At 37.2% G+C, this 15,999-nt stretch overlaps 1 protein-coding gene across 5 annotated transcripts in view; it reads left to right on the forward strand.

The window, feature by feature from the left end:
- TAFA2 (TAFA chemokine like family member 2) overlaps nt 1–15,999 on the forward strand; it is a 430,981-nt gene that overhangs the window by 370,803 nt on the left and 44,179 nt on the right. For all 5 annotated transcript variants that reach the window (XM_084877624.1, XM_084877621.1, XM_084877622.1 and 2 more), the window contains 2 exons: nt 13,442–13,594; nt 14,673–14,797. In XM_084877624.1, coding sequence (XP_084733750.1) covers nt 13,442–13,594; nt 14,673–14,797 — 278 coding nt within the window. The remainder of the gene's footprint in view (nt 1–13,441; nt 13,595–14,672; nt 14,798–15,999) is intronic.

Here is a 15,999-nt window from a genome sequence, read left to right on the forward strand (position 1 = left end):
GAACCTGAACCTCACAATTTAATAGAGGGAAATAAAGAGTAAATATGGAAAACTTACAGGTGTTTCAGAAAAAAACAACAAAAAACTAAGAAACTATTAATCAGAGGAGAGAAGGCTGGTCCAGTCTACCCAAGGATTTGATCAGCAGCTTCATAGAGAAGGTGTTGCGATGTTTTCAAATTGAAAGGTGGGGTAGGTGTTTCCTGGGGGCTAAGAAGTGGGGCAAGGACTCAAGAAAGAGAGGGAGGTGGCCTGAGCAAAGATATAAGGTCCTAAAACTTTTTTCTATGACTCAAGTGTAGGGTACATCAGAGCACACAGGAAAGGGAGACTGTAATAGTCAGAAGCGGGTTGATGGAAGGATGCTTGGGCCATACCCAACAACTTAAATTTATTCTATGAGTAATTATGAGACAAGAATAGTTTTATACCCTGGGCTTAATTTTAGAAAGATCTACCATGGTAGAATGTGAGTATTTATGTGTGTGCAAGAGAGTAAGCTAACAAGGAGGGAGACCTATCAGAGATCCCTTATGGTTATGCTATGAAAAGATGATAAGGATGCCCACATTAAGTCATTAGAGGTAAAGTTGCAAATGAGGGAGGGAAATTAAGTAAACAGGAAGCAAAATGAAAGAAATTTGGTGAGCAAAGAGATGTGGGGTAGGTGATGGAATTGACATTGAACTGGGAGTTAAGAAAGCTGAATTCTAATTATGGATCTCCCCACTCTTAAGGCAGTGATTTCTAACAATTTCACTTTTGTAAGACAAAATATGTCTTTATTATTTTTAAATTCTCTAAAAGTCAATGATTCTCTCTTAGAAGTTTGCATTATATAAATGGATTCAAGGGTCTAAATAAGGTTTTATTATATTCCATAATAAAAGGTATGGCTAACATTTACTCTGTTTATCAAATATAAGCATTATTATAAGTGCTGAATCTACTGATCCTTTCATCCCTTTCTGATAGGTATTATAATTCCTATTTTACTGATGAGAAGCTGAAGCATAAGAGAGGCAAAATATTTATTTTTTTCAAATTGCATTTTTTTTGTTCTTTGAATGCCTTAGTTCATACAAGCTGCCATCACAAAATATTAAAGACTGGGTGGCCTATTAACAAAGGAAGTTTGTTTCTCATAGTTCTGGGGACTTGGAATTAAAGATATGGGTGCCAGCATGGTACAAGGGAGGGCCCTCTTCTGGGCTTTAGTCTCCAAGTTGTGCCCTCACGTTGCTGAAGGCATGAGCCTCTCCTTAGGGGCCTCTTTTATAAGGACACTAACCCAATAACCTCCCCAAGATCCTACCTTTAATACCATCACTTTGGGTACTTGGTTTCCATCATGAATAATGGGGCGACACAAACACTCAGACCATAGCACTGTGTAGTTTCCTTAAGAAGCACCTGGACTGTACCTGACTCCTTCCTAGGCCCATTGATAGGAACATTATTGTGTATTAGTTAATGCTTGCTATTATAACAGGTATGCTTCTCAATCTCATTGACCTAACATAGGCTGTTTACTTCTGGCATATATGAAGCCAATTAATGTCAGGGGATGGGGCTCTCCTCTTCACAGTCATTCGGGATGATTGTGGCTCTTCAAGGTCACCTTTGGCATTGACATGTAACTTAAAGGGGAGAAGAGAATGGGTGATGGAGTAGGTTTTTAAGGAAAGATAATGTACTTCTGCCCATAGTTGTATGCCCAGGAGGAAAGATAAAGGAGACTTAATGAATAGGTAGGTACTCTCTTGTAAAACTGGGACTTGAACCTAAACTATCTTGGCTTCAGAATCCTCACCCACACCACTATGCTAGGATACCTTTGGTACTTGATTTGTCTCATGGAATCAACAGTATTTAAACTGTTTTGTACATAAAAGAATATGATGATTATGAGGCTGTAGATTGACTTTACAGTGAATGTTATACTGTGAAGCTAAGATTCATGACTTCATACATATAAGAAATATATCCTCAAATATAAATTCCATTCGCAGTTTTTCATTTGGTGCAGTGACTTAATAAAGTTAATTTATGCAAGCCTGAAGTGATTAAAAAAATCTGTTTTACTTTGACTTTAATTTTCTGATAGGTCTACTTTATAGTACCCATTTAACGAAACAATCATTTCATAAACTCATAGAATTTTAAAAGTAGAAAGAATCTTTAAATTCACTATAAATAGACTGATATGTTATTTTGCAAATGAGGAAAAAGACCCAGAGATCCAAATGACTTACTTAAGATTACACTCTTTAGGGACATAGGACTATGTACTAGGCCCAAATATCCCATCTTTCTTTTAAGCGCTCTTTCTACTCACTGTCATTTTTCTCAATAAGCACTTGGGCTGTACTGCCCTCCTTCCTAGAATCACTTAAGAGAAATTTATTAATCATTCAAGAACACTGTGACTCCTATAGTGTATAGGAAGCTGGGATATTCTGATTCTTCACATTTTGTGTGCATGTGTAAATTTGGATTAAGCAGGACATCCGCTGTTAGCCTTTGACATTAGAAGCATTCAAAGTAATTTGAGATGGCCTTTGGATCATCATTTGAAATGTCAATTTCCACTAGGAAGTTAAAGGAGGAAGTGTGGCTGCTGGTTTGTGCATTTCCTGGGTACTTTGAAAGGTGGAGACTTGCCTCTTGCTCCTAAAAGTAAGGGTAAAGCATCCCTCTGCTAATAATTAGCTTTTGTTCATTATAACTTTAATTACAAAAACTTAAATATCCTAGGCAGCACATTTTTTGGGGGGTCACAGAACAGAGACATCACTGGGTTATCTAAGGGAGGGGGAGTGGAAAGGGCTCATTAAAAACGATTGTAGGGAAAATTTCAGGAAGACCTCGCCAAGGGCAGATGCCAAGGCAGCCGAAGGACCTACCTATTGTCTTGTCTGTTACCTCTCTCTGCACCTCTCCTGTTTGCTTCCTCTGAGACTGCATCTCTTACCACCATGAGGCGCACAACATTCTCTGTGGATTTTCTGCCTCCTGAGCCAGATGACTTTGGGCTCAAATGCCCATTTCCATGTGGCTGTTCTGACTTCTAATCCACATTTCTGGAGGGATAGATTTGATTGGTCTAGCTCTTCTTTTTCAGATCAGGCCTCCCAAGCAAAAGTTTGCTGGGCAGTTTGTAAAGAGACCACTGTTGCCTTCCTCAGTGTCAGTTCTCATTGAAAAACGAAGGAAGTACAAGATGTTCATGTTTAAACCGAGGGCAAATGAATCTAAAATTTTAGAAAGAGCGAATCTTCTGTCCCACCTTTCTCTTAAAATAGACTGAGGACATCATCTGGTTGAGAGTTTGCTTTTGTTAAGAGAGACTATACTGTTAATTAGGGTTATTCTTTAGTGCCAATCTGTCTTTCCCTAATAATTTTATTTTTTCCCCATAAAATTGGAGACATTTCAGAAAACAGGCTTTGCAAAAATGTCACTGGCACTTGGCTATTTCCTGCCCAATCATCCTGACTTCATAAATTATGCAAATTTATGAAATTTCATTGAGCTATGCAAGTGATTATTTCTTTTAATTAGATTGCTTCACCAGGAAGTCTAAAAATGTGCCTTGTTTTCTCCTTCTAATGAATTAAAGTGAGAAATTAACTGTCTCAAAAAGTTTCTGTTTCAGCACATTTTTCCATTCAAAGTGATTTACAGCAACCTCAATCCACTAATCTGCTTGCATTTTACATGTTTATTTTGGTGCAAGTAGGTGATACTTTATTCCTGTGTAGAAGAAGATATAATGCAGACTCTCTGGGGAGCTATTCAAGCTGGGTAAAACTATTAAATAGGAGTGTATGGAGACAAACAAAATTTCAGAATCAATGAGACAAATCAGAATACAAATAAGTACTGAAATTTAATGGAGAGGAAACCAGAGATACAAATTCTCAACTTAATGCTAAATTTACTCTCTCTGTAGCTTAAGTGTCAGGTTCAATTTTTTTTTACATGTATTTATGTCAACACAAGTATATATAGACTTTTTTGGTAATATGAAATTAGAACTTTGATAAAATGTAGGTAACTTTCCCTCACAACTGTCTTTGCAGTTTATACATGCTGCATTGTTTTGATATTTACTGGTTACTTTAAAAAGTAAAAGTCAAGATAATCGATATTTCAATTGCTAAACAGTTAAAAAGTAGTTTCATCACATACATGGCCTGATTTAGTCTTCATAAGGGCTCATGGAGCCATTTTATTTTATTATTTTATTTTTTTAAAATATATTTTATTGATTTTTTACAGAGAGGAAGGGAGAGAAAGAGGGACAGAGAGCTAGAAACATTGATGAGAGAGAAACATTGACCAGCGGCCTCCTGCACACTCCCCACCAGGGATGTGCCTGTAACCAATGTACATGCCCTTGACCGGAATCTAACTTGGGACCTTTCAGTCTGCAGACCGACGCTCTATCCACAGAGCCAAACCGGTTTCAGCTCATGGAGCCATTTTAGACATGAACAAACAAATTCCTTAAAGGTGAATGGGCTTCTTCAAGGCTTTGCTCAGTAAAGTGTAGGTGAAAACAGGTGGGGACTGAGGTATTTCAGCTCCAGAGCCCATGCTTTTTCAAGGCTACATCGCATGTGGGGACAGGGATACCTTCCCTGCATTTCTCCACATCACCTAGATTTGTCCTCTGTAGCACATGTGAAGCTCTTTAGAAAAGCCTCCAGAGAACAGTGGTCAAGGTCATGACTTCTGAAAGCAAACTGCTTGACTCTCCTCTCTGGTTTTGTCCCTTATTAGTTACATTACCTTGGGCAAGCTCCTTAACATTTCTGCTGTTCAGTTTCTGCAACCGTAAATTGGGGATAATTATTGCTCCCCTTTAATGGTTGCTGTGATGATAAAATAGAATAACGCTTGGCATACAGATAAAATTCAGCAAATGTTAGCAATTACCATTATTCTATAAATTGTTTCCAGAGTGAATGAATTATTCTTACATATAGAATGTGATATGCAAAGCTTTGTGCTCTTATTAACCCTAAGGCCAGCAATATCTACTCCAGGTGAATGATTTACATAACTATTACTCTGTTGTGAACTCATTTTTCATAGCCATGCATTTATAGTTGTTTCACAGGTGATGAATAAAATGTGAACATATTAACATAGGCAAATGTAAATGTACACATATAAGTATGTATGTATATAATGCTTAAAAATCTCTGCATGCTTACAAATAAAATGCTATTTAATTCATTTTGCCCCCTTATGAAGAGGTGCCTTTCAATGGGGGAAAAAAGCATTTGGGGAAAAAAAGCCTTATAGGACTTCATGCCAGAATATACCTTTGCCAAACATGTAGGAATCTTAAGATATGACTTAAGTGGCAGTCTCTTAAGGCCATGTTTCTGGGCCATTATACAACTAATGATCCTATTGTTGAAATAAGACATAAGGTAATAAGCTTGGAAGGCACAATTAGAGCTGGGTAAGACTTGGTGTTCCTATTTTTATTTTTTATTTTTATTAATTTCTTTATTGATTAAGATATCACATATTTGTCCTCAACCCCCCATTCCAACTCCCCACCCCACCCCCACGCATGCCCCCATCCTCCTAATGTCATTGACCACTGGTTAGGCTCATATGTGTGCACATAAGTCCTTTGGTTGATTTAGTGTCACCTCACAAAATTGAGGAGGCAACTTTGTATTTATGCATCACATCCAGACAGGGAAAAATTGCAGACTAGCAACCAGGTGGGTTGTGTTTCTTTTTGTTTTTAACTTCAGAATTCTTACATAAAAAAATAAAAATTTGTGCCCAATTGGGGTTGCTCAGTGGTTGAACAGGAGGTCACAATTCGATTCCTGGTCAGGGCACATGCCCAGGTTTCCGGCTCTGTTCCCAGTAGGGGGCATACAGGAGGTAGCCGATCAGTGATTCTCATCATTGATGTTTCTATCTCTCCGAAATCAGTTTTGTTTTGTTTTAATTATTCTCTTTTTAATTTAAACCTTCTCCAGGGGGTCTCACATCATTTTGTTGTGATGCTAACTGATTGTCTGTGAAGCCTGTATTGGTAATTTGGAAAACCCTAGAATTGATTAGGTTAGTTTAGCATGAACTCTGTCTGAATCTGTGTAGAGAATTCCAGTAACTGCTTGACTTTCTTACAGTCTCATTAACCTTTTAAAATAAAACCACAGGCATTAGTTTTACCTTCTTAAATTATTGGTTTACCATCTATTAAACATATACCACATACTGAGCAGTTTACATGAAAAATTAGTCTTTGTCTACAAGAATTTGGTTATAAGAAGTACATCAGACAAATGAGAAAACTATATATATTATATACATGCTATGCTTAGGTGGACTAAATTCTGCTAGAAGATTAATTTTCCTGTTTTGAGGCATATCTACCAGCAGATATAAAGTAATGCTGAACAGTCAATATTCTCCCTACCTAAGCCTTCAAACTCTTTCAGTACAAGATTATCCATTTATCCCTCCATCCATCCTATTTTGAAAAGATTAATTATCCCTCTCTCATTCTCCCACAATAAACTTTACAACTTCAGTTCTAATAAGAACAGCAAAGGCTGAGAGAAACTTTTCACAAAACCACATTTCTCACCAGGAAACAAAACCTGAGGGCCTGAGTATTTTATTCATAGACAATAAAAAGACGGTTTAGGTCAGAAAAGCCTCGTGTATGTCAGGCCTGCTTTTGCTGCTCCCTTTATTATTAACCTCTTAGCATTTAGTCCCATGCTCTATTTCCCAGTGCAGCGCCTCCCTCATCCTCCTCTTCATCAAACCACATGTGCACTTCCATTCTCTTCAGAGAAGAAAGCACACTTTCTTCACCGGAGCTTTGACATGCCAAATTTAGCCCATGTAATGATCCAATTATGGAACAATTTATTACAATTCTTTGAATCACATAAATATCTAAACAAGTTGTGTGTTTTTTTCTCTCTCCATATTTATTCTGCACTGACTTAATTAAGGTAAATGATCCAGATTTTAAGATATCATCCTTAACTGAATTATCCTCCAACTAATGCATTTAGGAAAATATACTGAACCTCCCAGGAGAAAGTGCTACTGGGGCTTAAGTTTTGGAGCAGTAATAAATGACTTCCATATTTTAGAGGCTTATAACAATTGAAGGTTTATTTTTCAGGCATAGGTGCATGTTGGTAGGGACTCAGCTTGATCAAGTCTCTACTACCAAGAACACAGTTGGTTTCTCTGGCTGGTAGGGAGAAATGGGGTGAATTACACCCTCGCTTTTTATTTTTCAATTACAGTTGACATACAATATTATATTAGTTTCAGTGTGCAACCCAGTGACTAGACATTTATATCACTTACAAAGTGATTCACTAATAAGTCTAGTACACATCTGACAGCATATATATATATATATATATATATATATATATATATATATATATGCTGTCAGATGTGATGTTGAGCATGTTTTCATGTCTATAGCCATATATATATATGGCTAATATGCAAATTGTCCCCATGGGCGTTCCACTGCTCTGACCGCCAGGGGGTGGCAGAATGAAGGAAGGCCCTGGCTGGCAGCTGGGAAAGGGAGGTCCCAGTTGGCAGCCAGAAGGCCCTGATTGGCCCTGATTACCGGCAAGGCCTAGGGACCCTACCCATGCATAAATTGCGTGCACCAGGCTTCCAGTGGTTATTATATTATTGAGTATATTTCCTGTGCTGTACTCTACATTCCTGTGACTATTTTGTAATTACCAATTTGTACTTCTTAACCCCTTCACCTTTTACATCCATCCCATCTGGCAATCACCAATTTGATCTCTGTAGCTATCTCTGCACCAATTTCATTTTGTTTCTTCATTTATTTTTTTTAGATTCCACATATAAGTTAAATAATATGTGTGTGTGTTATTTTTCTGTCTGATTTTAACTTAGCAGAATAAACTCTAGGTGGTCCTCCCAGGTTGTTGCAAATGTAACATTTCATTCTTTTTGTGATTGAGTCATATTCCATAATACAATGTACCACACTTCCTTTATTCATTTGTCTATAGAATGGACACTTGGGTGCTCCCAATATCTTGGCTATTGTGAATAATGCTGCAATAAACATAGGAAAATGTATATATTTTCAAATTAGTGTTTTGGATTTGTTAGAGAACTGTCCAGAACTGGGATTGCTGAGTCATATGACAGTTTCATTTTTAACTTTTTGAGGGCCCTCCATATTGTTGTATTGTGACTGCATCAATTTACAAACCCACCAACAATGAATGAGGATTCCCTTTTCTCTTTATACTTGCCAACACAATACTTGTTTGTTGCCCTATTGGGGGTGTGAGATGAATTGTCATTGTGGTTTTGATTTGCATTTATTTGATTATTAGTGATGTTGAGCATGTTTTCATGTCTATTTAGGTCCTCTGCCCATTTTTTATTCAGATTGTTAGTGTTAAGTTGTATGAGTTTCTTATATATTTTGGATAGTAATCCCTTATCAGATGTTTCATTGGTGATTATGTTCTCCCATTTAGTGAGCTGGCTTTTCATTTTGTTGAGAGTTTCCTTCCCTGTGCAAAAAATTTTCTTTGGTGTAGTCCTATTTGTTTACTTTTCTTTTGTTTCCCTAGCCATGATGAGAAATGTCCAAAAAATATTGCTGAGTGATGTCAAAGGATTTACTGCCTATGTTTTCTTCTAGGAGTTTATAGTTGAAGGTCTTGCACTTAAGTTTTTAATCCATTTTAGGTTTATTTTTGTATATAATATTAAAAAATGTTATAGTTTCATTTTTTTCATGTGTCTGTACAGTTTTCCTAATACCATTTATTGGAGAGATTGTCTTTAACCTATTGTGTAGTTTTGCCTCCTTTGTCATAGATTAGTTGTCCACACAGACTGCTATCCTATCCCTTTTCTCATAAGTGGCTCATATTATTTAATTTCCATCTCATTAGCCTAAACAAGTCACATCGCTGCATCTAAACTTAATTGGGTGGTGAAATATAGTACTACCACATCCCAGAAAGAAGAGAACCAGAAATATTTAGTGAACAGCACTAATGACTGCCACTCTGATTTTATCCTCTTATTTTTCTTGTCAAAGTCCAACTTTTGATATTGGCATTTGGGAGGAAAAATCAGATTAAGGGTCTTTTTCTATGTATGATAAAACCTTCCTTTTAACAAAGTTGGTAAAATGGCCTTGGTGCTGAAATTATGCCTTTTTTTTCTCAGGGGAGAGGTTTGGTGGAACCTACTTTGTGCTTCTGGCTGCCATAGTCTGGGGAAGATCACAGAGCCCTAGCCACAATCAAACTCTTTCTGAAACTGTCTCACCTCAGCACTCGGCCTACAGCTTCACTATCTGAAGAATCCTAATAATATCTTATCTCTAACCTGGCTTCCATTCAAAGAGTTGTAGGATTTAATTGCCTTATGATTAACATCTCTGTTTTCCTATAACACTATAAAAATTCCAAGCATACCAAATAATCTAATGTCACAGAGATGTTTATCTTAATTCTGCTTAGTATTCCACCTCTTCTTCCATCCACTGTGCCATCTGCACTTCATAGGGTGTGTCAGCCAACTTCCTGCCAGATGATCTACTGCCCTTTATAGGTAAACTTTCTTTCCTCTTTTTGAAAGGTTTACTTCATATACTAGTGCTCTTTTTTTATTCTGAAACATCTCTCATATTTCATAGAAAAACTAGATAAAATCATATAAGAAACTGCCTCATCTTCTCACTACCCGATCCTCTCACTCACACTTACCTGCTTCAGTCAAATGGATTGTGTCCCTACATCAATCTAATGCCAACCTCTCTGGTGCTCTGAATCTCAATCCCTTTTTCCTTCTCAAGAACTTTCTTTTTCAATTATCCATTTTTCTCTCTGATATTGACTGATTTATTTACCAGATAATTCCAGCAAGTAAGCAAGCTTTTATGGTATCTGTTTCCTTCTTTCTTGCACAGAAAAACTCAATGAAAGAAATTTTTATAATTGTACAGTTTTACATCTTGTTCTGTACCAAACATACTTCAATCATGCTTTATCAGGCCATTAAAATGATTTTTATTAAGTTGAAATGCTAACAATACTGACAGAGTAACGATGATGAGTTGAGAAGTGTTCTAAATACTTTATACATGACAAATCTTTATTCCCAAACCAGTCATATGAAGATTATGCTATTAACATCTCTGTTCGAGATGTAAAAGACTCAGAGATATTAGGTAAGTTGCCCAAAATCACACAACTGCTAGGAGTAGCTTAGATTTGAACCCAGAAACTTTGGTTTTAACCACTACATCATATTACTTCTTTTAAGGGACAACTATTTCTTTTAATTTATTGAATCTTTCAGTAGTTTTTGACACAGTTAATCAATCCCTTCTTCTTAAAACAGTTTTTTCTTTGGGTTCTATGTCTTTATTTGGGTTCTTTTTTCTCTCACCCCATATGTTGGTCCTTATCAGTCTTTTTTTCCCCCTTCTGTTTTCTTCACTACAAGTCTATATTTGGACATTTCCCCCTTCTTTGGTGGTAGCTGTTCCATGGAAATTTGGTTCCGATCTCTTGAATGTGAATCTGGAGCCCATATTTTTCCCCCTAAGCTCTATTTCATAAATAATGCTGCCTGATTTACTGTATATCTCTACTTGAGTATCTTATATGGATCTCACATTTAACAGAGAAAAAGAGAACTATAGATATTCCAGCCCAACCTATCTTTTGCCAAATTCTCCTTTCCCCAAGACTTTATCTACCAACACCACCAACCTCAGGACAAATTTAGGAGTAATCCTTAATTCCTTTTCCCCATCACAGCTGACATTCTACCCATTAGCAAGTCAAACCAACCCTGCACTGAAATACCCCTCCCTGCTACTTTCCCACAAGTCTGCTGCTGTTGGTATAGTCTTAGTTCCATCCTTTATTGCTTAGACTACTGCAGTCTCTTCATAATTGGTTTCCCTGATTCCACTCTTGCTTTCCCCTCTGTTTTTTCTCTAAAGAGCAGCCTGAGAAAAAGTCTAAAGAGTTAATGAGATCAAACTAAAGACTTTCCCTTGAAATGAGAGTCAAGTCCCATCTTCTTACTGTGGCATACCAGACCCTACATGATCTTTCCACATTTCTGACACCTTTCCCTTGACTTCTCAATTGTTCAACCACACTGGTCATCCTGCTGTCCTGAGAACATTACCATGCTTTTCCCCATTTGGTACCTTGTCATTGCTGCTCTTTCTCTTTGGAATGCTCTTCCTTAGATCTTCATAATGGGAGCTTCCTTCTCTTCACTCAGGTCATTATTCAGGTACCTTCTTATAGAGGTCTTCCTTGAGATTCTTGCTAAAATATACATTCTCTCCACCCTTAATTACTCTAAAAATATACTGCATTTCCTTCAAAGCACTTACAAATCTAATATTGTCCTATGGAATCATTAATTTAGGCATTACTATTTATTTTCTCCAGAGAGATATGAGCTCTTTAAGGGCATGGTCTATGCCCCTCTTATTCACTGCTGCAATCCTGCAACCCTAGAACCATGCCTGATGTGTGGTATTGACTCAACTAAAATGTGACTAAGTATACTATAGAAAGCAGTATGGTGACTTGTGTAACACAAAACATTCAATAAATTAAAATGAATGTAATCATCCTTAGCTAAGAAAGTATGTTCCAGAAGTAGATAGAGAAGTCTTGGGGAAAGGAGAATTTGGCAAAAAGTAGGTTGGGCTAGAATGTCTATTGTTCTCTTTTTTCTCTAAATGTGAGCTCCTTATAAGACACTTAAGTAGAGATATAAATCAGGCAGCACCGCTTATGAAATAGAGCTTAGGGAAGAAATCTGGGCTATAGATTCACACTTAAGAGACCTACATCAATAGGTACAAGTCATAGACAGAATGAAATTATCATAGGAAGGCTACCAACAAAGCATGAGAAACAGAAGTCTCACTCTTAAATTTTTAGCATCTCTGGGGATAGCTTTGTGATGTTGGAATGATATTTGCTTCTTAAAAGCTCTTTTGAGAATTACTTGTCAAAGCTGTATGTCATACTTGAGCTTCTTGATCTCTCATGGAGGTATGAGGTGGATAATATGTGTGATTTCCTCTTTTTTACAAGGAAAATCTAAACAAGTTACTGTGCAGCTGTTCCTCATCTCCCAGGAAAGATTAATATTATAAATGCATGTGCTCTTCTCAATATGTTTATAACATTAAAGAACTTTATATCTCTACTTTTTCTATGTAAATTTGTTTTTATAGCAATCACAGTTTTAAAACTTCTGAAAGTATAGTATTTCAATAAATGTTGGATTCTAAGCTATTTTTGTTTTTAGCAGATGAAACTTTTGCTTTATCATGTCATAGTAGGATTAATAGAACCTTATCATAATATGATGTCAGGTCCCAAAATTTCACCTTCATAGCCTTACTGCAAGGTGGATGGAATGGGTAGGGGACCTCACAGCTTTTTGGACTGGGTTTCTAGGCTAGATATAAATCCATCCAAGTTCTGTCTGTACTTTGTGCCTTTTGGTGGCAGTTGTCCCTGCAGGCAAAATTGGAAGGAATGATTTTTGGGTTCTGAAACTGGCTGGAACTTTTGGGACAATAATAGCAATTTCAAGACTCAGCCAATTAATTCATTTCCAGAGAAACTGTGCAGATGAATAGTTAGAAGGGGGAAATCTTCCTTTCATCAATGCTTCTTGAAAATTGTTATTCTGCCTGACCTTACACTCACCCCCAGAAAAACATAACCTTTATATTATCCATCAGCCACACGGTAGCATATTTGTCCAGGGGTTTACCTCACTTTAACATGTTGAACAAAAAGCCGTAAAAAAAAAAGCCACATGCAACTAAATATGTTTTTGACGACACTATATATTGCTCCTATATTTCAGACTGTTCTAACGGCTTATTTTAATCTAGTCACCAGTTATTCCTGCTTCACCAAGCATTTACTGGCAGAAATGGTCCTGCCACATTTAGAAAAGAAATTAACTCCCATTATGGAGTCAGCATCATTGTAATTCTAGTTTCTTTTCTTTTTTTTCTTTCTTTTTAAAAAAAATATATTTTATTGATTTTGTACAGAGAGGAAGGGAGAGAGATAGAGAGTTAGAAACATCAATGATCAGCTGCCTCTTGCACACTCCCTACTGGGGATATGCCCGCAACCAAGGTATATGCCCTTGACCGGAATCGAACCCGGGTCCCTTCAGTCCCCAAGCCGACGCTCTATCCATTGAGCCAAACCCGCTTCGGCTGTAGTTCTAGTTTCATGCCTAGTGGGTCTCCTATGGAGCAATATGTAATGCACTACTAATTAAAAAAGAGGAAGGAAGTGTCCAAAGCTTTCTAATGTCTCATCTTTTGTTTTTGTTTGTACAGCTCACCATGTTAAAACGGGCACTTGCGAGGTGGTGGCACTCCACAGATGCTGTAATAAGAACAAGATAGAAGAACGTTCACAAACTGTCAAGTGTTCCTGCTTCCCCGGGCAGGTGGCAGGCACCACGCGAGCTGCTCCGTCTTGTGTGGATGGTGCGACTTTTACGTTGCTCATTGTGGTAGTGTAGCTGGGGACTGCTTAGAACTGGAACCCCAGTGTAATGCTGTGGATGGGGCCAATTCTGAGGGACCACAGGATAGATTATGTGGTTGATATGAGGTTATTTGTAAGGCATTTTGAAATCTAAAGTCCTTTGGAAGGAGGCCTAGGGACTTACCCAGTTTCATAATAAACAGTGTTATATTGGGATTCTAACAAATTCAAGAGCTTCTTTGATGCCATGAAATACTGATTTACCAGCTGAGGGTGTGTGTGTATAAATTAATTGGGAAAGAAGAGATGAAAACAGATAATTAAATAGTATGAATTTCTAAGCCCATGGATGGTTCTTAAGAATGAAAAATGAACATCATGCACATAAGAGAATATTTAATTGTGGATAGAATTTATACAAAATTTGGTTATTATAAAAATGCATCAGAATATTCATTTCTTTATTGATTATTTACCTAATTAAAATAGGATACTCAGCCATTTAATTGATGTTACCATAAATAATAATTTAAGTGCTCATATTAGCATGGTCCATATCTTATGAAGATGACTACTGCCCACAGTAAAAAGAAATTTAAAAAATTGCATGAATTCTAATGCTCTCTGATTTTCAGCCTACTATGGGAAATATAACATTTATTCTAAAATATTGACTCTAAATTGATCAGGGGCTTATTAGGTTATCTGTTTATGTAAACCAGTTATTGCATACATACTATTAGTTTCTTTCAAATATATAGTTTTCATGAAGCCTAAATATCTCATGAAAAATCATTTAATAATGTGCTTATTATGTAATGTATGTTTAATGATTCAAAAGGGTAAGTCTCATGTAAAGTATTCTTACCATAATAAAGTAAAATTAAAATAATTATTCTACTCAGAAAATCTAGGTTTAGCCCTTTTGGACAAAAAATAAAAATAAAATAAAAAGGCAGGTCCTAAAACACAGTCTTCCCAGTGATAGGAAAACTTGACGGCTTTTTCTTTAAATGTGCACCCAGAGAATGAACAAGCCCAATAGAAAACATTGCATCAATTTTCTATCTCCTGTAGCTTCCATAGTGGAACAGAAATGGTGGTGTCATATGCAGCCATGTCTTGAGGGAGAGGAGTGTAAAGTTCTTCCTGATCGGAAAGGATGGAGCTGCTCCTCTGGGAATAAAGTGAAAACAACTCGGGTAAGTGGACAGCCAGCTTGGGAAAGTAGAATGTCTCTGGATTATCAGATCATACACAGTGATATCTGTAAGTGTTGGTTAGAGAATGAGAGAGTAGTATAGTTTTCCATAGTATGTTTTTCCCCATTTTCTCCTTAATTCATTTTTCATAGCACATTTTTATTTCATTCAGAATAACATCTCAATGTTGCCATCAGCTGTTGTGTTATCTAATAAACAAATATTATTTTTTCCCTCATGAGATACTAACAGTGAAACCCCCCAAGGGTACATATAAAAAAATGCTGGAAAGGTCATCCCAACCCCTTATTCTGCTCATGGAAAGAACTCTGAATAGATTCTCAAAAAAAAAAAAAAAAAAAAAAAAAAAGAGAAAAGAAAATATTTTATTTTATAATAGAGGCCCCGTGCATGAATTAGTGCACTAGTGAGGTCCCTTGACCTGATCTGTGGGGATTGAGCCAAAACCAGCTCTCCAACATCCCCAAATGGGTCCCAGATTGCAAGAGGGCACAGGCCAGGCTGAGGGACCCCATTGGTGCATAATTGGGGCTGGGGATGGACCAAGGGAGGACTCCAGGGTGTGTCCGGCCTATCTCACCCAGTCCCAATCAGTTGGACCCCAGCAGCAAGCTAACCTACCAGGTGAAGCATATGCCCCCTACTGGTCAGTGCACATCAGAGCAACTGGTCGAACAAATGGTCAGACACTTAGCATATTAGGCTTTTATTATATAGGATATGAGAATAAAATTTGCCAGCTAAGATTCTTGCATTTTTATTAAAGTAATTATTTTGATCTCCCTGATTTCTGGACCAATAAATAATTTTCTAATATAGTATAAACTTTACATGGGTCTATTTAATTTTTATCACAAATAGTTTGTTAAGTGCTCAAATTATCACAGTATATTCCATGGGTTAATATGAAGATAATACTATCCAGGGGTCTTCAAACTATGGCCCGCGGGCCACATGCAGCCCGCAGAGGAGTCTGATCCGGCCCACCAGGTTTTTTGGGCAGTGAGTGCAGCCGAGGTGTTACAGTAGGAATTAGTAGTTCATATAGTCCGGCCCTCCAGCTCTCTGAGGGACCGTGATCTGGCCCCCACTTTAAAAAGTTTGAGGACCCCTGATTTAGACAATGATATACTTCCGCTTGCAATGCTGACTTCTGGGAAATGGGAGAGAAATGAAAAAAA

This window comes from Pipistrellus hanaki (genome assembly GCF_964339955.1).
Source record: "Pipistrellus hanaki genome assembly, chromosome: 3".
NCBI classification, from domain to species: domain Eukaryota; kingdom Metazoa; phylum Chordata; class Mammalia; order Chiroptera; family Vespertilionidae; genus Pipistrellus; species Pipistrellus hanaki.